At 41.7% G+C, this 27080-nt stretch overlaps 2 protein-coding genes across 2 annotated transcripts; one reads left to right on the top strand and one right to left on the bottom strand.

Moving 5' to 3' along the window:
- Window positions 1–67: 67 nt before the first annotated feature.
- On the bottom strand, window positions 68–3675 carry znf593 (zinc finger protein 593). The gene is made up of 4 exons (XM_083792064.1): window positions 3598–3675; window positions 1478–1672; window positions 620–682; window positions 68–495 (listed from the first exon to the last, which is right to left on the bottom strand). Exons 2-4 carry the CDS (start codon window positions 1666–1668, stop codon window positions 366–368), a joined length of 384 nt encoding a protein of 127 aa, XP_083648190.1. The 5' UTR covers window positions 1669–1672; window positions 3598–3675; the 3' UTR covers window positions 68–365.
- Window positions 3676–4290: 615 nt separating this feature from the next.
- On the top strand, window positions 4291–24825 carry rlf (RLF zinc finger). Its single transcript, XM_083792037.1, has 8 exons — window positions 4291–4488; window positions 10181–10335; window positions 11712–11793; window positions 14137–14272; window positions 14394–14596; window positions 18266–18402; window positions 18676–18817; window positions 19090–24825. The coding sequence occupies exons 1-8, from the start codon at window positions 4303–4305 to the stop codon at window positions 24328–24330; spliced, it is 6282 nt and encodes a 2093-aa protein (XP_083648163.1). The 5' UTR covers window positions 4291–4302; the 3' UTR covers window positions 24331–24825.
- Window positions 24826–27080: the final 2255 nt, after the last annotated feature.

Below are 27080 nucleotides of genomic sequence, written 5' to 3'. Positions count from 1 at the left end.
TGATTAACATTCGAATGAAAAGTATACAATAGTCATCATCATCATCATAATAAATTCCCCTCAATACTCAATTTCTTATTTTAGTTTATTATCATGTGTAGAATTGGTCAGAACAGGTCATATTTAAACACGTGTACAATGTTGCAATAACCAAATCAAGACAAGGTTTTTCTTGGTTCTGGATGGGAGCCCAAGGCATAACATAACTGAAGGAGAAAAGACATATCCGTCACAGAAAGCATTAAATGAAGCATCAGCCATTTGGAAAAGGCCACCAATCTCCACACTCCACTCCATTGGTGGCATATTCCAATTTATTAATCTGTGATTGAGTAAATCAGTCCATTCGTTGATGTTGTTTGTTCTTAAGCCATGTCCTCTTCCACAGACTGTGTCTTCACTTTGGGCCCAACTTTGGGTTTGATGTAGGAACCCATACCTGCTGCTCGATCTGCCTCTGCATGGGAATACGGTTCCTCTCTGAGATCTTTGAGTCTGAATGGTGCAAAAGAGTGAGTTATGACAATCTTATGACTCCTCAGTTAGTCTTCTTAGAATTATATTATACTACTATGCCTTCAATCAAGAATTGTAATAGTAAATTAATAGGGTATATTACCGTCTTTTGTGCGCTTTCGTTTTAAAGTGCTCTTTCAAGGTTCTCATGTCAGAAAAATATTTCCTGCAGGACAGAAAAAACAAAATGTTAACATTTAAAGTATGTATGCCACATTCCCTGAAGAAGACCTGAGTCCTGTCATGTCAAAACATTGGTTTCTTTATAAATAAACGTAATCCTCTGCATCATGGCTACTGTTTACAAGCCACTGTGTGGCCTTTTCTTTCATATTTATGCTTTGGCAGGCACTCCCTGCTCGTTTGTTTGCCAACATCTATGCTATGCTACAACATATTTTAACCCATGAAAAGTGAAAGGACTGCTGCATGTCAAGGGCTGTCAAGTAATGGTTGGAATGAAGTTATCTTTTAAGATGAATAATCTAGATAAATAATATTAAATATGATGGTGCACCCGAAGTGGAACATGTTCCTCAGTCATGTTGCAGGCCATGTGTTCTTTGCCAGGCATTCCCTTTTGATTGTTCATTGTTTTAACATACATATGATACGGTTGATGATGCTGCGTTGTTGGTTGTGTAAACTTTTTTAATTTTTTTATTATCTTGTCTATCCATGTTTTATATTATGTTTCTGTGCTCATACATCATGTCCATGCATACTTGTATTCTGTTGGTGTTGTTGCTTGTGTAACCCAAATAAAGTGCTGATCATAAAGAAATGGTTGGAATAGAGGTGCTCTTTGGTGCAGATAGTATATTCAGAAAGCTCTCTAATTTATCAAAGACATTTTATATTTAACAGTTGAAAGGCTTCCAGAGCATTGCAAATATATGCCCAAAATAAATACTAAATAGGGATGGCAGGGTTAATGTGTTTGAATAAGGAAAACACTTACGCGCAATGTAAACAGTAGTGCTGGGCACTTCCTGTCACATCAAAGTCTTCCTCCTGGTTGAGCAGCTTCTTTGCCATCTCAGGCTTCATATCATGGTGGATCTGATCCAAGTCCTTCACCCTGTGCTTTGTCTTCCATTTCTTACCCTGGAAATTGGTCTTGTGGTTTCCTGATTGCTTGGACTTCCCCATGGTTCTAGGCAGGAAAATTAAGTATGCAATTTTATCCAAATGTAATGCTTATATGTTTGTCAAATGACAGATTTCCCCTTCTTGGTATATTGCAAACAGTTAACCAAAAAAATCACACCCGTGTGAAGTGCTCTTATCATCATCTTACGTCATCACGCATCATCTCATTCTAGCCAATCACAATCTGCATCCTCACTTTTAGCTTCAATGTTTGTGTTTACACACTTTTGTCTTCAATGTTTTGTTTACACAAACCCTCAAAGCTGGACATAGGAGGGGCTAGTGCCCCTCAAAAAAGTCCATGTGAGAGAAGGAAGAATTGCTACTAGATGTCTTTAGTACTAGGTTTGTTTGATACAACAGATAACAATGAATACAAATAAAACAGAGAGGGTACACATGGAAGGTAAAGTAAAAGAAGGATGGATTGAGCAGCTGTCACGTTGTGAAGGTCCAGGAGTCTGACACTGATCTGAAAGTTGAAATAATAGAGCTCCAGGAGGATGCAAAGTCGAGTTCCTTGATGATTTCCTGTTTTTCCTGTGTGTACCGGTATATTTGTACGTCTTTAAATGTTCTGATGAATTGAAAATGTAGGAACCTAGCTGATGTAAACAAGTCTTACTGGTTTCATCCTCGTAGCAGTTTCTGTATTGACTTGTTTTACCCAGATTCAGGACAAACAAGGGACTAAATTCATTTAGCTCCTATGCCACAAAAATGTGGCACACCCTAGTCATGTCATGTCATTAAGACATGTGAATCCCTTGACTCCTTCAAAACCTCTCTCAAAGGGCACCTACGGACGGCTGCAATTCGAAAATGGCCCACGTAAAATCTGAATCCCACACCTTTTCCCCCTCACTGTATGTATTTTCCCCCTTTTTTACCTCGTTTATGATAATTTCCTGTTTTGGCTATATAGAAGTGCAGATAGATAGAGTACGTCTCTATAAAATAGCTCAAAGCTCTATTGCTGGTTGCTTAGGTTAGAGCCTGCCGCAGTGGTGTCCAACTAGAACTTAAACCAGGATGCTTCGCCTTCTAAGCTCTGAGCAGACCTCTATTATATATTATCCGACTATGCTTTGTCACGATGACTGAGCCAATAAGATCTATCCATATATGGGTTCTACCACATCTATCTAATATCAACGTGCTAGTCGAATATCCCCATGTATGGAGACTATATCTAATGAGCAACTCTCCCAGATACGATAATATGAATGGAAGTGAGTCTTCGTTACAGTCTCTAAATGTTATGATGAATTGAAAACGGTGGACCCTCTTGTAAACAAGTGTAATGCTTTATGGTGTCGTCCACTCACAGTTAACAGTTTTTGTAATTCTGCAAACTGTTATACTTCAATCAATCAATCAATCAATCAATCAATGCTTTCATATGAAATGTACTCATAGTCTCATTCTACATACTGTGTGAATAACATTTTCAATCAAAACAGTATTTTGGCTTAACAGTCTCCTTCCTCAGTAAACATCGTGCAATTATCCCTTTATCCAATATCCGCCAGCTAGCCTATGTTGACATTCTCTACCGATACAGGGCTTTCCAGAAATCATCCAGATACAGTTAATGCAGTGTGCACTATTATATGCACTAATAATGAGCCGTTCAGACTACAGTGATGCAAAAGGACATACAATGAGTGCTGGTATTTTCTTCATCTAAACTTTGTAATAGCCTACACATCGTTGATTTGGCTAAGCTAGCAAAATGATAAACTTGCATGTTACACGTCACGTACCAGACCAAACAACACAGTACACCTATAAAAGGAACTTTTAAATGGTACAATTCACACTATAGCCTATTTACAGAACTGTAAGACCAAAAACATATGCCGTTAAATCTTTATATTTCTATATTAAACAGTGCTCTTTGCTGAAATGTGTTTTGGATTTGCTTACCTCTAACACGTGTTTATCGGAAAGAATGATTTATTTCCGGGTCAACAGAAGAAAAAACAAAAACAAGTATATTACACGCCGGGAGAGGGCAGCACACACTATTTGGAATATGAAAACGGCAGGATACAGTGCTAAACTACTCGTCTTTCTCACACGTTAATTTAATATTTGCATTGCTTGGTGTCTTAGCACCCGATGTAGTATGAATCCACCCATCGAATGCACAGGAATTACCATCTATTTTATCCACACACAAATGTGTAATACAAATATAGGCGCTACTCCTGGCCTGTACTGATTGTTGATAAACAACACGGTCAATGTACGTCAATTCAACTTCATATACAGCTCCGTCGGAAATGGGTTGCTTCATGCTTTCAAAACATTACTAATATATTTTCCTTTATTTGTTTCAATAAGCTTTATTTCAAGACTGCTGACTGCCTGACTCACGCAAATCCAAAGGAAAAGCGAGGGCGCTGCTTTTGCTCTGTTTCCTTTGCATTTCCTTTGAATTGAATTCGAAAGACTGTGCGCATTTATTTTGAAGTGTGTCCACAGACAGGAAGTTGTGTTTTTATTGAAGCTGGTTTGACGGCTTGACGCCAGTGAGTGTGTGTGGGGGTTCGGTTCAACTTCACATCGTTATTCGTTATCACATGACAGAAACAGAAAGCTGCATACGCGCTGTGGCGGAGTGCGAAGATGGCGGAGAACAGTGTCGAGCCCTCGGATGAGCCCGAGTGGGGCGACCGGGCCCTGGACACCGCCGAGGACACTCTGGTGGCGATGGAGACCTTGCTGGCCACACTGAAAACGTTCGAAGACGTCCTCAGGCAACAAGAAATATCCTCATCGTCTTCCACCGAATACTGCGACAACTTCTGTCAGGTACTGTAGTGTGTGCATGCTCAAAACCAATGCTAACCCGGGCTAAAGTGGCACGGCGGTGTCTGACTTGTCCGTGCCGCGCAGCGAAAATAGCCGATCTGCAAGCTCACAACGGGTCGCGCTGCGACGCGTTGTGAGCTTGCAGATCGGCTAGTTTCGCATAACATTAACCGAGCGAGGTTGTTTCGCTTTCTAGTCTGCAAAGCAGGCTACACGACGACGGCCTGGCCAAGCAAGCACTATGGCCCGCTAGCTTCTGCCCTGATAAACAATAACAATACTTTTTCTTTCACAGTTTGCAATGCACAAATCAATTATGTTTTGTCACATTTGTGTGGCAAATGTTAACGTTCATGCATTAAACCTTACGCAATGTTGACAATTCTTTCGAAGCCTTGTTTTTTTTTGCTCGTTTGCAAAACGGCTAAATGTGCAATATTAAATAAATAAAAGTTAACTAGGTTTGTTTATGGACATCTTCAAAGATTTCAAGCCGTGCATGTACGTCAGATAACAATGTGAGTTGTGCAGTGTACTGGAACAGATGTGTGTGGGGCGGGGCGCAGACATTATGCATACTGTATATCTAGTTACCCCAAATAAAATAAAATCATGTAATGGTTGTAGCTCAGTGCCATGCAGTGGATATTATTATTATCGTTATTTTGGTCGGTTGCACCGGTTATATATTTCTTTCTGCAGCATATCCTTACGTTATGAATAAGCTCTAACTAACGTATCCAGTAAAACATGTTGGTTGAACTAGTTCAAATCGGAAGCATTCCTGTGTGATGTCATGAGGCGTACCTCTGGGGGGGGTTTCTCCTCTAGAATTAAACCACGCTCAGCAGGTTGTAATGTATATTTAGACTAAGGGGAATTAAAATAGTAACTAACCTTGGGCACAAGGTGTCCGCCCCCTGCAAATGAGACTCTTGGGATGCTGAATGGAGCCTTGATGCTTCGTGTTTACCTTAGCAGTGGACACACACACACACACACACACACACACACACACACACACACACACACACACACACACACACACACACTGTTTTAAGTGGTGCAACCACTTCCTTAGGTGACTGTGTGTGGGTGGGTGGGTGCGTCTGAGCACGGAAACAGCATGGTTGTTTTTCACCACCTGTGCGCAACCTAACACACGCACATATTAACTGTATATATGGTGATTTTGGTTGTGCCAGTACAGTACAGTACAGGGTACAGGTATGTTCTGTGTCTTGCTTGGGTCCTGTAGACTGGGTATTTGAGATTGTTGGAGATACCGTGTGCGATGGTTGGCATGTGAGGTTTTGAAGCGGAGAGCTGTCCTTTTATACTGTGTAAGCCTTCTGTCAGAGTGATGTGTCGTCATTCCCATCTGAAGATCCAAGTGATGATGTTAGTGTTAATAAGAATAAAACTATATAAATATAGTGGTTGCAACTGTATTAATTGATTGCCCGAGTCCCGTGGTGGGAGTTCTGCTCTGGTTTTAGTGAATATTAAGTTGTTCCGGTCATTTTGTGGGGGGCACTGGGGCCACGCAGTAAAAGTAAATTAATCCACAAAACGAACGTAATTTGTATTGTTGACCTATTTCTAAAATATTAGCGAGACTTTCATTCAACTTTGACCCCTTCATCACATTTTTTGGGCGTAGTGATATGGACACAAAAAACATAGTTCTGTGTGATAGAGGGGTAAAAAAAAGAACGAAAGTTGCACTAATATTTTAGAAATAGGTCAACAATACAAATGACGTTAGTTTTGTGGATTAATTTACTTTTACAAAACCAGAGCAGAACTCCCACCACAGGACTCTGGCAATCAATTAATACAGTTGCAACCACTATATTAATGGCAAGTATTTCATACAACTTAAGTTCAAAAAATCTGAACTATCCCTTTAACAGTGAGTGGCATAAAATGTAAAAATATCTAGGTCTTGTTTGGACATTAATCATCAAATTCTTGCCAAGATTATATCAAAAATACTTTCTATTATCAGGCAAACAGGAAAAACTGACATTGTCATTGTCATTGTAAACAGCAATGAGGTTAGCTTTACTTGTGCTTTGTGATTCATATTTGTTTTATAGTTCAACTCAAGAGTTCCTTAATTATGAGATAAAGCCTTGCAAACAATTACAATTTGATTAAAAAAAACAACAACCTTCTAATACTGCCTGTGTCAGGTGCATTTATATTTGGTAGATGCCTTATATTTGAATACCCTTAGGCCCAATCAGGAGAACCTCACAAGAGACAGAACGTCAGCTGGGATAAGTTGGGTCTAGACTGGCATCTCTCATGGGTGTCCAACCCCTCTCATCTAGTATTACCATCTTTGGGATCACATCAGTGATAAACAAATGACAAGTTCACTAACAAGTCTAAACGTGTAAAAGCCTTGAACTGGGCTGAAGTGTTTTGAATGAACCATCATTTTCATCCTAAAGCCCCATTCACATTGCAGAAGCTAGCTTCTGCTTTAGCTTCGTGGTCCGACGTTATCTCTATGCAGAGCAGCTTTTGCGTTTTGAAACTTTTTTTTTTGCGTTTTCTTTTTCTCCACAAGCAGCTCAAGCAGCTTTTAAAAGCTGCGTGTAGCCAATCAGAGCACAGCGTGGTTTGAGGAGGCGGAGTTGAGATCATTTCACAAAAGGAAAAGGCTCTGAAAAAGCTGTCCACTGCGATTCTCCGAATTAAAAAATAAACTTTTTAAATATGGGCTGTATATGAAATATGAATGGATATTTGGCAAGACCATAGCATATTTATCGATATAAATGAAAGTTTATATGAGAAACAAGTTGTCGAAGCGGTGAAAACAGGTTGTGTTCCGTGTTCTCAGTGGATTGTCACGGTTTCTGGGCAGAAGTGATCCTGCATTCACCCCGCCCCGGTTCTCATCGAAGCTATTGATGCGGACTACTGACCAGTCCAGAACACTATCCGTCGCTGATGCTGATTGTGGACTAAACAGTGCACACACACACGGTTGATAAATTAGCAGATATAGATAGATAGACAAACAATTAAACAATATAGTTCCAACCAGTGTCGGAGTTTCCCCCCAAACTTTCCCCGAGGATAGGGGAGGAGAAGCCCGCTCTCAGCACTTTGTGCCGGTCGTCGTCGTGTGTGTCTGTCGCTGCAATGTATGTTGATTGTTGAAACTTTTTCACCGTCAATAGTCAATAGTAGATAGCCTATATTTATAGATAGGTAGAACACAATCCCTGTGTGTGTGTGTGTGTGTGTGTGTGTGTGTGATATTGAGCGCCCGACACGGGGACACGTGTTTGTGTGTGTGTGCGCAAGAGAGATCAATAATTAATATTGTATCAGTTGTATGATATGCATGCGGACATTCCTGATCCGACCTGTCCTGAACTGAGGACTGTAAATGATAATGTGCAGTGTGGAAGAGCGGTCTCCTACTGCCACATATAGCCAGCCGAGGAGGGTCAGTGACAGACAGACAGCGCCGCGGGGGCTCCCTTCCCCGGACTTGAGACTTGGGACTGAATGTCCGGAAATCACACGTAAACATAAGCTGTTTTAATTGCTTTTACGACGTGCTGTATATATATACAATTGTATTTCTACGGTATGCTCTTGCTACATTAACATTACATACAGAGCCGCTATATAAAAAAATGCCCGGAGGGTTTCGCTCGAGAGGGGGAGAGGAGAGCGGAGTGGGGGGAGATGAGCACTGAAGACTGGGGAGGATTGAGATCTGGTCCGTTCGGTTATTTACAAACAAGTTTACCAAGATTATATTATTTATTCATCGATAAATAGGTTATGATGTAACTAAATATATAATTATTTCTCCTCTACATTCGCTATTTTACATTTTTGACTTTCAAATGCGCAAACTGCCTGTGTTCTTTCTCTCGTCTCAAAGCAAGTCCAGGCAGCTTGAGTGACGGGTACCTTGTACACGCCCACTTTCTCAAAAAAAAAAAGCTGTGTGGAAATGAGTTTTGCTTTTTTTTTTTTTTTTTTTTTTAGCTTTTTTTGATCTGAACGGGGCTTTAGTGCAGCTAAACATTTGGGTGGGGGGAGGCTAAGATTAACATTATTGTGTGTCTACAAGTTGATGAGGTGCAGAGTGTATTACATACTATACCCATGAGATTCTGTTTTTGTGACATTACCATGTCGTATGTCTTGTAGCCACAACATAACCAGTAAGACGCCTAAGGGCGAGAAGCGATCTCGCCCTCAAGGGCGAGAAGCGATCTCGCCCTCAAGGGCGAGAAGCGATCTCGCCCTCAAGGGCGAGAAGCGATCTCGCCCTCAAGGGCGAGAAGCGATCTCGCCCTCAAGGGCGAGAAGCGATCTCGCCCTCAAGGGCGAGAAGCGATCTCGCCCTCAAGGGCGAGGTCGCGTGCACACATCCACTTCGTTGACGGCAGACTGCTGGGCGACTGCTGGCGCTTTGGCATGGGGGGGTCAGATAACATGGAATTAATTCTGTACTGGCCATATAAGGAGCATATCTTGAGTGTACAGGGTTTGATGAGGGCCAGGCCGGGCACGGCTGCGTGCACTAATAACTTTGGGGGAGGCCTATATAGTTTGAATGGACAGGTATCAGTCAAAGGGAGACATCATCCCTGATGATGTCACGAGACCTGGGCACCATATATGGGGGCATTCCCATGTATGGGGATTTTGAGTGACTGCATTCCCATGTATGGGAATTCTGAGTGACTGATGGGAAATGTACGATTTCATAGTAAATGCGGCTTTCAGTCGCAACTAACTGAACTGAACCAAGGTTAACTGACGGCACAATTAAATAGATCTTCATGAGAAACTATCTGTGTTATAAGATCATTTTGAGGGGCACTTGCACACAATGTCCGGCAGAGTCCAGACAAATATAGACATTGTTGCTGTCAAGGAAATGGTCAATTTTCAAGGAAATGGGAAGAAGAACCTGGCTATGATCCAAAGTAGTAGTTGTGGTTATTAGTAGTTATTGTCTGTAGTTATTCCTTCTAATCTGTAGTATTACACGACAGTTATTCTGAAGCGCTCATTTCATTGGTTAAAAAATGTACTTTCACTTACAATTTGTTAAAGGAAAATCACACCCGTGTGAATGAGGGGCGCCTTATCATACGTCTCATCATACTGTACATCATCTCATTCTGGCCAATCACAATTTGCGTCCTCACTTTTGTCTTCAATGTTTGTGTTTACACAAAGCCCTCAAAGCTGCACATAGATGGACTAGCACCCCTCAAAAATAGACCTACGAGCTCACAAGCTTGTAGATCTTCTATTTTTGATGGCCTCCTATATACAGCTTTTATCACCACATGTCTCATATTTGCCATTGACAATGAAAGGAGAAATTAGGTCATATGTCCGTCAAATATGAAGTAAATGTGTGGCACCACAAATATTAAATGCCATTGACAATGAAGGGAAAATGTACATCATAGAAGAGCAAATTAGCTAACCAATCACATAAATTCAGTTCTCGAGTTTTTCTACTTTTGTGTGACTATTATTATTACTTATTGTGATTTAAGTAAGGCATTCATTTGCAACACAACATAATTTAAGGTAAAATATGGAGATACAAGGTTTTTGTCCAACAGCAACGATATGCTAGTTGACTATTTGGCTGTTGGACCCAACTCTAATGGTTGTTTGTTTATAGGCACTAATGTACTATGCTGGGAGCAGAAACTCGGTAGAACATGGTCTTCCTCTGCTGGAGGTCTACTGCCTGTCCATAAACTGCTTTGCTGCCGCCAGGAACCACCTCACCCCAGAGTCAGACAGTGTGGCCCTCGTGTTGAAGAGACTTGCTTTGTGAGTACTAATGATTATTACATTAAACAAGGTTTCATTGTGATATTAAATGTATAGATTTCTGGAGGATTCACTGGTGTTACTTTTACTTACACCACAGAAAAGTGCACATATTTTTCCAGTCGCCGATCTGATACATTAATTTGTATATATCCTCATGAGAGACAGCGAGATCATTCCTCGGCGAACGACGACGTATTTTTATCGACGCACGCCTCGACGTGCGGGCGTCATCGCGGACCGTGCGTCATGACGCACGGCCGTGCGTCATGACGCACGGCCGTGGGTCGCGCAGAACGTACTTTTATTTTCATAAAAAAGAACGAACGTATTATTGCTATGTGTAATGTTACACAATGCTGTAATGCATACAGTACTCATTAAATGGAAAATAATGTACAGAAAATGCATGTTATTTTAATGTATTGTTGAGCTGTAGGGTAGGCTCTGCATCTGTCTAAAATAACTAAACGAATTATCTGAGAAAACAAAGTGTCTGCTGAATATTTTAGAACTGTTTTATTACTAACAACTTAAGCCAACGGTGCCAGAGATTAGCTGTCCACAGACGGACACACGGATGGACGGATGGCGTGCAAAACATACGTACTAAAACATTTTGGTTATTGCTTAAAATGGCATGATTATATTCTGGAACTGTATACTACTCCCAGGAAAATTGCATACTTTTATAGAGTTAAAGGCATCGATTACTCACCCCATGGAGACTTATTGGTTTAGGAATGCGACAAAAAATAATAATAATCTTGAATTCAAGTCTCCATGGGGTGGGATAGTTGATCTCCGATACATGAAGTACGTCTTATCGGAACCCGATCTGGTGTGGTATCTGATCGATTCCATCTGTATCCCTAATAGCGTTCAGATTAATGACTTTTTTCAGTGGTTAGTGTCTTATGTGTTTACGTGAGTGGATGCTTTGCAAAAAGGTGAAGTATGTGTATGTCCCAGAGTGACACGTCACGTAGGCAGTACAGGCACACTGTCGCACGCATACGCATCAGAAGAACCTAAAGCCCTTCTTCTTCGTGGGGTTTTTAGACAGCTGGTGGATGGAAAAGAAGCTCCACCTCCGCGGCTGACTGACGCGGAGGAGAGCGTTTCCGGGAATCTGTCCGTCACGTCAGTCAGCCGCGGAGGTGGAGCTTCTTTTCCATCCACCAGCTGTCTAAAAACCCCACGAAGAAGAAGGGCTTCAGGTTCTTCTGACGCGTCTGCGCGCGACAGTGTGCCTGTACTGAGGGACTGGGCACTGACTGCAGTCATAGACTGTGTATTTTCGTGATATATAAGTTTATGTGAATTATAAGCAAACTTGTAGTGTGGTGAACACATTTTCACTTTTGTGCTTACAGGAGCTGTTTTGAATTGCTGCTGTCTGTGCCTGAAAATGACATCCCTTATGAAGCTTGGGATCAGTTTCACCATGCTGTCCAGGTAAAGAACAGTAGATTGAAGAAATTGTGAAGAAAATTGTAGGGATGATGACTTGATTTACACAAAGTGGAAAAAAAGCATTCCAAGTACGGTTGCAAGGTGCATTTTACTAATTAAACAATATTGAATTGCATGTTTTGAAAAATAAAATTAAAGAACAAACAATCAAGCTCTAAAGATCAACCATAGTTTTGTATGAATGTATTTGAATAGAATGGATCACCCCAATGTACACAGTACCAAACTCATTTGGTAATGAAATTCATGTGGCATCTCCACTTCGCTCAATATAGTACTTGTATTGTAACGCACGCATCCATTTACGTCTCTGCACATTCACAAGTCAATCCAAACTAACAAAAGTAATCCAATAACTCGTCAGGATCAATACAAATAATCCATAGTAATTGAATTTTGCCAATCTAATAGAAGTGAATAAATAAAATAAAAAGTCTTACTGGTAAAATGACTCATTGATACATATTCCATTATTCCTGTGTGTAATCTCCAGTGATTGTGGCATGCAGTTATAGTTTGTAGTCAGGTGGTATGACATTTATTCTTTTAAGTTTATCGGGGGAAAAGCACAGCTGTTTTTCTCATGTTATGAATATAGAATGTGTTTTCACTTGTTTAGAAAAGAGGCTGGCGTTATCATCCTTGTGCTCAACGTAGGTACACACAGACCCATAGCTAAGGCAGACTACACATTGGTACTTCAGCGACTGTCAGCTATTGACAGTGTGTTCCAATATAGTCTAAATAAATCCAGTGTTTTGACAGCAGACGTTGCTGTAACTGAAGACTCACAATGGAGTGATCACTGTGGAAGCATGAGCATTTACACCTCTGTTCTTTCATAATGCACTTTCTTTTATCCACTTTGTGATGCACTTAATAGTTGCCTATCACATTTCAGCATATAATGGCTGCAGCGAGATATGACTTTTGTTTTTTGTAGCTTGACAATGATTAGCCTACCCCAGCCTGTGATTTCTGGTCTAGAGGGGCAGGTGGCGGCGAAAACAGCCGGTTGATCCTATTGGATCACTGATCTGTGTGCCTGCTGCCCTCTTCCCCTCCCCGGTAGAAAACGGCAGAGAACACTGATGTCACCAACATTGGAGCGACGCCCCTCTGCACTGTTATTGGTTAGAGAAATACGAGTTTGCTCCCACTTCCTATGCCAGATTTTCCAATGGGTTTCCCCAGGCTTTTCATTTTGAGCTGAATATGAACGAAAATAAAAGCCTGGATACAGAGGCTAGGAATACATAGCCTAATGGGTATCAATATCACAGGGAAAATGTTCCAAAACAAGCTATGTCATACAGTTCACAACAGTTGAATTTACATTTGATTGGCCTGGTACCATATCTTATCAAGTTTCATTTTTAAGTGGTGCAAACCACTTCCTTAAGTGAGTATTGTCACGGGTTGCTCCCATGGCTCGCTACTTAACAACAATATAGGAGCTACCCTGACCTAAAAGACGTGGATGGACGTGTGCGTGTGAGCGTGCATATGTCAAACTAAATCAAAAACGGCACCGGCCCCCGTATCAACAACACCCCCGGTCCACTCACCTGCTGGCTATGGCCAGCTCTGTCGTTGGCCCACAGCCGAAGAGCGGTGCTGGATCGGTAGTCGTTCAGGTGCGGGGATAACAACCCGTGTAGGTATTATTTTTATAGCTTTAGTTTGTTTTCTTCTTTTTTTTGGTTCCCCCGTAGGGTATTTTCTCTTTTTATGTATTAGTCTTTGCACAGCGCCGACACAGGATGGCAACAAGTGACCATCAGTAAACTTTCCCACTACGAGAAGCTCCACTATACTCTCAACCCACTTTAAACTATAAGCCTACGTAGGACAGCGCTATCCATTCGTTTTGCTTGTCTTCTAGTCCAGTGCGGCTGGTCGGTGGCCTTCGTATGTGCGGGTCGGTAACACTGAGTCGCATCCTCCTAACAATTGCCTCACTCCCTAACCACCATGCTGTCCAAACATTTCCTCCGTCTCCCGTCACGTTGTGATGACGTCTATTTTATGACGTTGTGCTTGCAGTGGCCGGCCTCCAATGTTGTGACGTAGAGGCGGTGCCAACACAATAAAACAAATAAACAAACCATGTGTGCATGAGGTGGAATGATATGACTGATGTATGTATATGTGAGACCCTCTGCTGCCCCAGAGCACAATATCCTAACAGTATGTGTGTGGGTGGCTGGCTGGGTATGGTTGTAACTGTCATTTCTCAACCGTTTCGGACGGAGTTGCACCACTTACTCGACACAGTTGTGATTTTTAACACTTGGCATAATCTTTACTTCCTGTGTATTGCAGCTTGCACATGACAACTTGCTGCAGTATGGGAGCACAGACCTCCAAGCGTTGCTCCAAATCACAGGAGAGGGTGGAGCGTGGTGCAACCAAGTTCTTACTGCCCTGTTCACCGGTCAGCATATCAGTCCAGAAGAAGGTTGGTACCTCACTTGAATGCCAATATTTAGATTTTGAGATGGTGTGTGGGAGGCGTTGTGACATTATTTAAGTCTATTTCATGTTTCCCCATTACCTTTCTATTCTTCCTCTTTCCCTAGTTGATGCATACATCAGCTTAGAGGGGGAGGGATTCATGGAAATGCGAGTGAAGCACCTGGAGAAGAATGGTGACTTGACCAAGGCAGTAGTGCTTGCTAAAGCCTGTACTGACTGTTGCCTCATCTCCAACCAAGGCACCTTCCGTCAAACCTACGTTTCCCTGCTATGCCATCTGCTGCCCAGTGAGGAGGCCATCACAGAGGTATTATTTACATCTAGAATGGGAATCGTGTAAGACTGTACCAAATAGTTTGAAGCTTCATTTGTAATGTTGACCAACTTTTGAAAATGTTTGCAAAATATTATTTACTTTATCAATCGTCAGTTGCTGAGCATCCTTCACCTTCCCTTCAGACTTCCACCGACTGACATCTGTTAATGACAGACTGCATGATTATTAATGCCTAATAATAGATGTTAGTTTAATAATAATAATAATAATAATGGCCAGGGTGGAGGCACCTGCAGTTGTAGATTGTTTTGGCCATTATCCAGTTTGTTTACTTTCAACTGTAGTTTTCACTTGTTCAATCGTATTCGTTTGCAGTCTGACAAATTCGTTTTTTTCCCCGTGGTCACGGGCACAGGGTTATTAGTGTTTTTTCTGCTCAGATGCGATAAAGTACCATGTTTGGGAGCTTATAAAACATTAATCCGAGCTTGCGCTAAGGAAATGAATCGTCCATGCGTTGGTACACAGCCTAGAGTAAACAGCAGTGCTTGATGCACATATTTCTACCTTGGCCATCAAAAGGTAGCGATTCTGTTAGTCGATTCTGGTTATCTCAGTAACGCTGGGCAGGGTTCCCACAGTCATTAAATTCCTGGAAATAATTTGAGGCCTTAAAGGTTTGGAATTAATCCAGTTTCATTTCAATATTACGCAAAGTACAGTATGATCAAATGAGTCTCACTACTCCAGTGTGCTATGCCCTTGGATAGGTGATGATTTAGCAAACAATTCCGCACGGAATATGGAATGTAGTGATGTGAACGACTTAGTATTCCGCGAGTCGACGTGTCGTGGCCATTTACCGACTTGTCGATCAATTTGATAACTGCTGCGTTAGGGCGAGTGCGCTTCTCGCCCTCAGGGCGTCTTAATGGGAAACCACAGTCAGTGACACGTCACTGACGAATCCTTGGTATCTTCATTCAACCAAGTCAACCTTTCACAGCTGAAAATCCTGGTGACGCACAGTTACAGATTCACGTTGGGAAAACTTGGGATTCCCTTCTTGCGTACCAGTGGGACATGTCCCGCGTACCAGCACCGCTACACATGCTTGGTTGGGATCCTCTGATATAGACCTATAAATTTAGTAAAATATTGTGGAAATGTTTTATATTATAATGAATTGGTAAAAATGTGAGGGAACCCTGACACCAGTGCAATGGTTTGCATCCAGGTTGTGCTACTGAAGATAATGCGTCGACTAACTAAAAGGGGTGAAAAAACAGAAGAATTCCGGAAATGCAGCAGTCTGCAAATACCTTTAGTTAATGCATTCTCGTGGGGGAGAGAGGCAGTTGATGATGTACTTTGACTCATCATTTTAAGGAGATCTCCTTAGTTTCTTTTATACCAGGAGGGGGCAAACTATCTCCAACTTTGCCAGCAGCAGCTGTCGGATTTGCTTCAGTTTTGTCGTTTGCTGGCAATATCTCTCAAGACAGTAGTGCATATTTAAGGGGTCTGTCATTCTTGGCCAGCAGTCCTTTTATAGACTTCTGCTCCATATTTTCCGCACAGAACATCACTTAGCTTCTCTCTTATGTTCCATCAGTGAGTTCAGTGTCTGTAGGTGCGTTTCCATCAAGCCCTTAAATTCCTGAATGGAAACACCTCAAAATCCACGTAATGGGGAGTCAGTGGAGTGAATGGAGGGTGGGTGTGATGTGGATATATTTTCCCACTCTCATTCAGGAAATTCCCACTAGCAGATCAGGTTTCACCGAAGAGACTGTCCTGCCAGTTATGTATGAGATGTGTTGTTTACGATCAGACACACAAGATGTGAGCAGCCTCTTGCTACAATATTGTGCCTATCATCTTTGTTCCCCATCGTGTTGTGCAGTCCTCTGAAATAGCATTGTTTAATTTAATGTGTAGTTTAGGCAGGGTCCCAGAGATTAAAGTGGGGGTGCAACAATGGCCTTTTGGGCATTTTATTTTGTAGTTTCAGTCTGAAACTGAACCAATCAGAGCTTTACAATTTACAATTTAGGCATTTAGCAGACGCTCTTAATCCAGAGCGACTTACATTTAAGCAAGAACAAAAGCATGGGAATACATCACATAAAAGCATTTATCATGAAACATGCGTAAGCTAAGAAAGTAACAGTGGAATATCTATATAATGAAACTATACATATAAACTATACATATTCACTACTATACTATACATATGTACTATGGCGTGCTATGACTATATACAATACAATTATAGTGCTGTCTACATAACATGCTATAAGTCTGTGTCAAATGCTATCTAAGCCAACAGAAATGCTATCTAAGGGGTTAGGGTAAGTGCTATGGGCCATGATGGCCCATAGCACATAGCACTCAGGCTACGGCGGAAGATTGGGAGTGATGCTGCAGTTCTGACTGCAATGGGAAGTGCATTCCACAGTTTTGGAGCCAGAAGGGAGAAGAGTTTGGGACGTGTGGAGCGTTGTCCCGGCATTTTTAGTGAGGGTACTTCCAGTTTCCCTGCGTTGGCTGATCTGACTGCGCGGGAGGGTTTGTAGGGTTCAATCATACTTGTAAGATATGGGGGAGCCATACCCTTGGTTGCTTTGAATGCCAGCATCAGAGTTTTGTATTCTGTGCGGGCAGCGACCGGGAGCCAGTGGAGGGAGCGGAGCAGGGGGGAGACATGTGAGAATTTTGGCTGGTTGAAGACCAAGCGAGCTGCTGCATTTTGGATCAGCTGGAGAGGCTTAAGTGCACATGCTGGTAGGCCAGTAAGGAGGGAGTTACAATAGTCGAGTTTTGACAAGACTGTTGTCTGGATTAGGAGCTGGGCTGATTCCTGGGTGAGGAACGGTCTAATTCGTCGTATGTTATAGAGTGTGAACCTACATGATCGAGTGACAGCTGTGATGTGAGCTTTGAACGAGAGCTGACTGTCCAGGACAACACCAAGATTCCTGGCTGTTGGGACAGACGTTACCAGGGCGTTGTCTACGGAAATAGTTAGCTCCCGCATAGGGCAGGACTTAGCTAAAATTGTTGCTTTGCATCCCTTCATGCTACATTCGCGTTTAGTCTCTTTCTTTACAGGTGTATGAGTATTCGAGACAGTGGCTCTCAGCATGTGTGCTACTATGTGGCTTATTTCTAACTTATATTGTTTTCCGATACATATTTTATCATGCTGATTAAGGTTAAAATGAGTAATACAGTGCTTGGATGTCATCTTGAATGAGATTAAAAACTGTGTAGTTCTGTAATCGAAGCAATGGGAATAAAACGGGTGAATGAACTTTTGATATAAAAATACACACAAATTAGAATTTTCCCATTGTTTTGGCAGGTTAGGTAGGCCCATATGATGCTCTAAAAGTGTGAAAAAAATATTTTCCCTCGTAACCAAAACATATATTGGTGTCCAGGACCATAACTTAAAAAGCATAGCAAACCGGGGGTCCATAACTGCTCTTATGCCTTCATTAGACTTTTTGTTTGGGCTTTGTAACAGCGGATAGTGGAAATCGGCCACACACATTATTTACACACTTATTCTTTGTTTAATTGTATTAATACAGTTTTACAGGTTATTTGGGGGCTCCAGGCGAACAAGTCAAAAGACAGACGCAAACAAATGCTCACAATTGCCTGCTATGGCTGTCTCTTGTCTCATAACAGATATCTAGGCTCGACTGTAAGGATGTGCTGGAGATCACATGTAACTTGGAGACAGAAGGGGAAGAGAATACAGCCTTCATTTTGTGTACCACTTTCCTGACGCAACAGCTTCAACAGCAAAGCCTTTATTGCTCTTGGTGTGTATAATACATGTCATATTTGTTTTGTGGTGTATGAAAGCAAGTCAATGCATACAGTTGTTGTTTAGAAAGCCTTCATTTGTATTATGAGTCATACAGGCCTAGTTACATGTGCTAGTATGTTATCAGTGTTGTGTCTTGACAATAGCAGATCTACAAGCTGAGCTCGCAACACATGCAACGTGTTGTGAGCTTTTCAGTTTACAACACCATTGTACAACAAAGTCTAAATCTAGACTAAGCCCGACTGTGTTTTCATCTTGTCCAAAGGGAGTTGATACTGTTGTGGAGTAAGCTTCAGAGGAGGATTGACCCTTCCTTGGAATCTCTCTTGGAGCGGTGCCTTCAGCTAGGTGCCATTGCCAAAACGGTCGACCATTTGTTGTACCTGGTCCGAGTTATTCGATCAGAGGTAAGAATATTAAACTGTTTTCCCATTTAGATATTTTAGTTAAATTATGACGCATTTCCGGCTCCCAAACATGGGCATTGAAACAAAATGTGTTATGTTCCAATTTATGTTGTGTGGGTACATCGGAAATTGGATTATTAAGTGTGTTTCTACAACCTTGAGTGTCTGATGCGTATGCGGTATATATGTTATATAACTATTTCAGTCATAATAGTTGATTTCTTTGACCACCAAACAACTGCTGCATATTAATAAGGTGTGACTCTTTTCAGGCAGAAGACCTGGGACTAGCTTCATCAGTGGAGCTTTGTGTTAAAGCTCTCCAGCTTCCAAAGCAGAATGACTCGGATACGAGGATCTCTGTCTGCAAGACTGTTTGCGGCCTTCTTCCAGAGGACCTTGAGGTGTTGCGTGCCTGTCAACTCACAGTATTTCTCCTTGGCCCTTGTCAAGAGGGCTTTGGCTGCCTTGAAGAACTGTACCTGCGCCCAGACCAAAAGTATGACCAGGAAAACGGAATTATCCCAAACTCGCTGCGCTGTGAGCTTTTCCTTGCTCTCAAAGCATACTGGCCTTTTGACCCTGAATTCTGGGACTGGAAAACTTTGAAATGTCACTGCATCTCCCTCTTGGGGCTGGTGCCAGAGTCGGAGGGAGAAGAGGAGGAGGTTGGGGTGGAAAGCTTGACAGGCGTTAAACACGAACTGCAACAAGAACAGGAGATTGTAGAACCTAAGCATCAGGATTTGCGATGTATTGATGATCAAAATGACAACATGGATGTCAAAAAGGAATCATCTGATAAGGCAGAACATTTAGGTGAATCCCATCGGACCAGGAATAAGAAGTTTTACTGTCGGCTTTGCAAGAAGTTGGTTTCTGAAAAGCAAATCCTTATCCATTCCAGAAGGCATGAAGAAGACAGCGGCCACACGTGCCCAGTCTGCATGGTCAGGTTTCCCAACAGAAAGGAGCTTGTTCGTCACTTGAGACACAAACACAAACATACAGTAAAAAGTAATGAAAAGAAAAAGAAAGATTTGCTTAAACAGATGGATGAGGATGACTTTGAGCCAGGTGAGATCACCATTGACCCCTCTGTCATGCTTTATTATCAGTCCACACATGATCCGGATGTGCTGCAGCACCTTGTAACGCAAACACAAAATCCGAAACGGGTGGAGGATGATGAGCATATCACTTTTGATTACATTCACAGTCACTTTAACTTGCAGAACCGGGATGAATATCCATGCCCAGGCGCTCACTGCACAAAGATCTTTAAACATTCCAAGTATCTATATATCCACTTGAAGTCGGAGCACAAGGAGGATGAGAATGTGAAACATTTTCTTGAAATGAGAGATAAACGGGAGAAGTGTGCGTTCTGTAGACGCCATTTTGTGTCAGTTTACCACAACCGCAAACATCGCAGAGTACACAATAGTGATACACCTTACAGGTGTGTGGTTATAGGTTGTGATGCTCAGTTTGAAACCTCTAATGAACTTGTCGCACATAAACAGGAACATGGCTATCAGCTTAACTACCAGTGTGAGCTCAAAGGTTGTTATGTTTCTTTTACTGACTTGGGACAGATCTATCACCATGAAGCGCAGCATTTCCGAGACGCAGCATTTAGCTGCACTAGTCCAGAATGTAACAGGTTCTACTTATCCAAAAAAGAATTCATCCAGCATTTAGCCACACACAGCATTGTTTTCTCAGAAGATGACTTTGAGAAACAAAGAGCTAAACAGAAACGTCTTCAGACATTCACTGAGATGCCCAGCTCTAAGAAGTGTGTGGAATCTAAAACAGTCACTGACATGCCCAGCCCTAAGAAGAAGTGTGTGGAATTTAAGACAGAGGAGTTGGTCAATGGTGACAACCTAACCTCTCACTCAACCAGTTGTGCCTCCTCCTCACATTCATCTAGCAGCAATGAGCCCAAGAGTGTGATAACCTCAGTGGCCGTGTGTTTTGATGGAAGCAAGTTCACCTGTGGATTTGAGAAGTGTGGCATGACCTTCTCCAGAGCCAGAGATGTCCAGAGACATCTGAAATGTGCCCACCCAGAGCACCTCAAGTTGGAGAACAAAGAACACAAACATGACAAAGAGCGAGGCTCAAAATCCAAAAAGATAAATGCGGGAACTGAGCTGAAGACTGAGGAAAAGGTCAAATATGATCTTGCAAATCCATGTCCATCCACTGAGGCAGGAAAAAAAAGAAAAGTAATTCCTCATCCCATCCTCAATGAGACTAACGCTTCAAACCTTGCACCCACTGATACTCTAAGGGAGATACTAACTGGACTCATCAAATTGGACCTGAACTCCTCTACCGGTTGCAACGGATCATGTGAGCCCTCTACCTCAGAGAACAATGCGTCACAAGACTCCCTCCACCAGGCTATCATGGCCAATTCCCCAGTTGTATTGCTTCCAAAGAAGCCTCCAAACGTGGGTGAGAAGAGGGTGGACATAAAATTAGAGCAAGCATCAGAAAATGGCAAAAGAAAACATGTTGAATTGCCCTCCTCTGCTAAGCCATACGTCTGTGATTTTCCAGGCTGTGACTTCAAAACTGGACTGAATTACAGCTTATCGCGTCATTATAAAACGCAACACCGCAACAACACCAAGCAACAGGCCAACGTGGGTGAGAAGAGGGTGAACATAAAATTAGAGCAAGCATCAGAAAATGGCAAAAGAAAACATGTTGAATTGCCAGCCTCTGCTAAGCCATACGTCTGTGATTTTCCAGGCTGTGACTTCAAAACTGGACTGAATTACAGCTTATCGCGTCATTATAAAACGCATCGCCATACCAAGGAACAGGCCAACGTGGGTGAGAAGAGGGTGAACATAAAATCTGAGCAACATCGCAACAACAAACGCAACAACACCAAGCAACAGGCCAACGTGGGTGAGAAGAGGGTGAACATAAAATCAGAGCAAGCATCGGAAAAGGGCAAAAAAAAACGTGTTGAATTGCCTGCCGATGCTAAGCCATATGTCTGTGAGTTTCCAGGCTGTGACTTCAGATATGGACTGAGTTACAGCTTATCGCGTCATTATTACCTAAAACATCGCCGCACCAAGGAACAGGCCAAGGAGATGACTTCTTTAAAAAGCACTTCCTTTATGCCATTTGTGTGTCAAATCTGCTCCAAGAGTAGTAGATCAATGCGTGGATTGACGTTTCACTATATTAATATCCATAAACTTAACAAAGCTACAGTGGGTATAGTAAACAATGTGTCTGTAAAGATTGAGGGAAGTAAAAGTACAGAGCCTACAATGCACACATCTCCATCTTTAGTGAAAGATAGACTTAAAGTGAAGAAAAGAGAGTTTCCCAGCAGGCAGCATAATTACAAAATAAGAAGGACACGTGTGATGGGAAGAGAAAATGGGAAACACTTAGACAAGCCCTCTGTTGAGGAAGGAGAGGATGAAGCAGAGGTAGATGATGGAGGAGAGCAGAGTAGTGGTGACGGCAGTGAGCAAAAGGTGGAAAATGAGGATGGAACTTCACACCAAGGCAGAGCAACAAGACGGTTGGTATCTAAAGGAAATTTGTGTTATATATTATCCAAATTCAACAAGCCATTCCATTGTGTAGTGAAGGACTGTGATGCTGCATTCAGAAACCAGGGAGGGCTTGTCCGACACCTACAGAGTGTGCATCACTATAATCGCTCACAACTCTTGCTGGAAAATGACTTGGATGTCCATCCCACCTCTGAAGAAAGGAAGGACTCTGCAAAAAAGAGGCCTGTCTTACACTCGGACGAACCTCAGCCTCAATACAAATGTCACTTTGCCAACTGCAATGCCTCTTACCACCTGAAAAGCAGCCTGATGCGTCACACTCGTGACCTTCATTGTCAGCCAGCAGAACCATTTAGATGCAAGTATGAAGGATGTATGCGAATGTTCCTTAATGCCAGTGCACTTAAGAAACATCGTCTGTATACCCATTGTGGATACTATGACTCACTTGTGTTGCGTCTGCAGAGCACTCACAAGAAGTCAATCAGTGGATGCCAAAAGAAGCTTATAGTTGCACCCCCTAGTCCCCAGAAAGAAGAACCTCCATTAGAAGAAGAGCCTCCATTAGAAGGTCCTGAGTCTGAAAATGATGCCCATTCAAAGGAGACCTGTGAGGACGATGTTGACGAAAAAGTCCCAAGCTCCAAATCGGAAGGCTATGATGATTTTATCTACCGCTCTCATGAGGAGGCATTACAGATGTGCCAAGTCCGATCTACTCATGTCTACCCATGCATGCTTCAGGATTGTGATTCGGTTGTGAAGTACTTGAAGAGCATGCATCGTCACTACGCACGTGTTCACCGTATGCATAAAGAAGTGTTCTCTCGCAATGAAGACAAGCTTGTTCTCAGTGCAGAACAGTTAGAGGAACTGATACAGAGGAAATCAGCCCGGTCAACCTCTACTGCAGCATGCACACCCAATGGGGTTCGCAAAATGGAATATCAGGCAGAACCAGACAAACCAGGGGGACTACCCACACCCGTGAGCCTACATTCCATCAACACAGACATGTTGGTTAAGAATAACCATGAGCCATTGGGCTTCCCAGAGGAGGAGCCACCTCCTGTAGAGATAAATAATGTCCTGGTTGGAGCTGATGACGTGCTATATGGTGAACCAAGCACTGGTGGGCACACAGAAGAGCCAGCTGCCACAACACAAAGTGGTTTGATCTGTGAGAAGCGACCAAAAAAGCAGATATCTAATATGCCGCTTCCTGCTGTTACTGTTGATCTCTCGCCACCATCCTCACTACGCATCACTCTTGATGAGGGCAGCAATGTGCCCAACCCTCCGGTACGTCAACCACTAAAACGTAAAAATGAGATGTCTGAGATGCAACCCTACAATCAGAAGGATACCCAGCCTCACTGCCCCTCACCTCGTCCTTTTGACATTGCCACCTACAAGCCTATAGGCTTTGAGTCCTCTTTTCTCCAGTTCATACAAGATAAAGCTCCCAAGGATATGACACAGTTTAAAATGCGTGACTCTTTCAGAAGCAGTTCTGTCAAGGAGAACAACCAGCTGGGAATCTGTCTCAAACGCATGCGGATCCCACTAGTGAAGCCCCTTGCCATGATTCGGGATTTCACATCAGTTCAAAATCTGAAATTCATATTGGACAAAGCCCTAGCAGAGTGTGGGGACCACCTGGCCATTAAGCAGCTTCAGTACCTCAGGCCCGTGGTGGTCCTGGAGAGACCCATGGAGAGACCTGTGGTGGTCCTGGAGAGACCTGTGGTGGTCCTGGAGAGACCTGTAGTGGTCCTGGATAGACCTGTAGTGGTCCTGGATAGACCTGTAGTGGTCCTGGATAGACCTGTAGTGGTCCTGGATAGACCTGTAGTGGTCCTGGAAAGATCTGTGGTGGTCCTGGAAAGACCTGTGTGCTTCCCTTCAGATGCTAACGGTAGCAAACTACTTTTTGGAAATAATTTACATTAGCACCTTTCTTTTTTTTTAAAGCCGCTTATTTTATCATGTCCCAGTATTTCTTTTTTGCCTTTCAAAAATATTAATAGCGAATAATAGCAACATTATCGTATTATACTACTTTTAAGTTGCCAAACTCTGAATACTTTAACTCCCACAAGCAAGTAACATGTATATTTTTTAAGATATCATGGCACTGTTGTATTTTTCAAAAGGTATGAAAGTGAGAAAAACATTTTTGATTCTTAATTCACATTTCAGTTAACTCCTAAAATATCAAAAATGAAATAGGCTTACATGTTGTACAAATGTTCAGATTACTTAGAGAAAAACAGGTCAGTAACCTAGCCTATGGCAATGACTTGTTATGTTATCCTCACTGTAAAGTACTTGGGTAACATGTTGAATTTACATTTTACTTTGTATCAAGACAGTGTTTGGGTGCAGTTGGCAGATATTGCCTGAAATGTATGTAACTCTTTATATAAAAATAAATGTTTGAAAAGATCCCTTTTTGAATTTATTTAACTTTCTTTGTAATGTTTAAGAAGCATATCGTTGCTGTCCGGAAGAAACCACCCAACGCCATTTATAGTTTATTATTATTTTTTAATCTGCCAAACCAGCTAACCACCACTTTAGCCAGTTTGTTTTCTTCATAAATCATTGAATCTTGTATGAATCAGTTTCTTCATAAATCAATGCTATTGAACAACCTTTACGTTTGAGTGTTGGTTAAAAAATATTGAACCAATGAAAGCGCTAAAATAGCGTTAAAAAGCGCTTCGACAAACTTGACTCCACTTGAGCTGGATGTTTTTTTTTTTTTCATTTCCTGAAAAATGAACTTTTTGAAGTTATGTGGTTTCTTTAAGACAGCAGAGATATTTGTTAGGTGGATATTATCGAACAATGTAAACGGCATTATATAAATTCAAGTTGGGCAACTGCTGCTTTTCTTTACTCATTGCCTTAAACACGCTGGACAAAGATATTTCATCTTTGCCATCTGGTCAAGTGATCTCATACAAACATCTTGTAGTACCATGATGGTCTTTATTTTGAACAGGTGGTACACTAAAGAAAGATATACCCTTCACTGATACTGTACACAGCAAGCTACAATACAGTAACTCATTCAAATTGTAATTGACTCAAAGTTTTAATGTTTTTATCCACTTGACATGACACAAGGTTCTGTGATAATTCCCGTTGTCTCTGGCCTTGAAATTATTGCATGATTCCAGTGATATTTGCATGCTACGCTTCCAAATTATCCATGGGCATGTAAGTGGTGCCTTGATGTTTGTGAAACCTCTTTATCTGGGCTAAATGGGTTTCTTTAACTACAATAGGATGGGAAAATGTGTAGACTTGCATCCTCTGCCTGACAAATTTTGTATTAATGTTCAGTTGTAAACAAACATTCCTTCGCCGAGTGAAAGAATGGGTGGGAGCCTGGATTTGCTAGAGATTGTGGGAGTAATTTGACATCAGAGCTGAAAAAGGTTTGTGAAAATATTCAGTTATTATGACTAATGGCAATGGTGTTCTCATCTCTTTCAGACACTAAACAGAAGCTTGGGTCATTCATGAGTACTGAGATATGTGATGATATTCTGATTCATAGTTTGCACATGATTCAATGTATCAGTCCCCTAATTAAATTATTAAAACATTGAAAGGTGTTAGGTGTAGAGTTGAGACATGGAATACATATTAGGCAGCAGGAGGAAAACATAGCCTGAACAAAGGACAAGGAAAATGTAAATACAATGTTATGACCAGAACCAGGTGAACTTAAAAAAAATGAATGGGGGAAACTGAAGGTGATACATCAGTGACATCTGGTGGCCAGTCCAGGAACTCCTATTACTGCTGTTCATAATTATATTGCTGTTTTTTAAGCCCCCCACACATAACCTGGAGCTGCAACAAGTTTTCACTGTGTACATTGGGGTCCCACAGATGCATATTGTGCTACCAAACTGGGGGTTTGAGTGTGAATGCTTTATGGATACAAGACGGTAAAGACACCATTGGGAAGATCCACTACTAGCCTCGTGCAGGTTTACCAGAGCCCTAGTCAGCATTACCTGCTTCCACCTTTCAGTGGGCAAAATAATCCTGAATCCTCAAATATTTTTCATTCATGCAATATTAGGTTCACATTCATGATCTCAGACAGACTCACCATCCCTCCATATTTGGGCAAGACAGTGTTTGGGTGCAGATATTGCTTGCTTGCTTGTTTTTTCACTTACAAAAATATTTAAAAATGATACACAAAGTCAATGAGAAACATGTGAAGGAGAAAGCCTAAAAACGCTTCAGGGGCTTGAGAAGTGCCATTCTTCAGGAATGATTGTACATTCATAGGATAAAAACTACATCAACATTGAACATGCAGATCTAAAACACAATGACATTTGACAGATATATCATACAGAGAGAGAAAATATTACTCACTTTCATAGGCCTATAATCTTTTATTTAAATGTTTTACCAAACCACCATTTGCCTGCACATTAAATGGCTTTAAAGTTAAAAATGTACCTCTATTATTATTTTGAATTTTTTGTTAACAATTCACAGATTTTGTCTGTAGGCCTACCTCTCAATTTGTCATGTACTTTAATAATATAATATACATGGTAATAATACTCAATGCAATTCAGTCAGTCCGGCTAAATATTATTTGTCATCTTTAACACACTTCCCATTAATTAATATGAATTTGTATTTAAGATAGAAAGACATTA

This window comes from Protomyctophum parallelum, assembly GCF_964188405.1.
Source record: "Protomyctophum parallelum genome assembly, chromosome: 20".
Classification (NCBI taxonomy): domain Eukaryota; kingdom Metazoa; phylum Chordata; class Actinopteri; order Myctophiformes; family Myctophidae; genus Protomyctophum; species Protomyctophum parallelum.
The sequence above is the reverse complement of the archived record's forward strand: the minus strand, read 5'-3'. Positions and strand labels throughout refer to the sequence as shown.

What these genes read in the sequence shown, in the direction of transcription:
- znf593 (XM_083792064.1), bottom strand. Translation starts at nt 1,668, where the DNA reads ATGGGGAAGTCCAAGCAATCAGGAAACCACAAGACCAATTTCCAGGGT. An exon ending in CACTACTGTTTACATTGCGC is followed by an intron (nt 683 to 1,477) that starts GTAAGTGTTTTC and finishes TCTGTCCTGCAG; the next exon opens with GAAATATTTTTCTGACATGA. An exon ending in ACGAAAGCGCACAAAAGACG is followed by an intron (nt 496 to 619) that starts GTAATATACCCT and finishes TGCACCATTCAG; the next exon opens with ACTCAAAGATCTCAGAGAGG.
- rlf (XM_083792037.1), top strand. Translation starts at nt 4,303, where the DNA reads ATGGCGGAGAACAGTGTCGAGCCCTCGGATGAGCCCGAGTGGGGCGAC. An exon ending in GCATATCAGTCCAGAAGAAG is followed by an intron (nt 14,273 to 14,393) that starts GTTGGTACCTCA and finishes CTCTTTCCCTAG; the next exon opens with TTGATGCATACATCAGCTTA. An exon ending in TCCGAGTTATTCGATCAGAG is followed by an intron (nt 18,818 to 19,089) that starts GTAAGAATATTA and finishes GACTCTTTTCAG; the next exon opens with GCAGAAGACCTGGGACTAGC.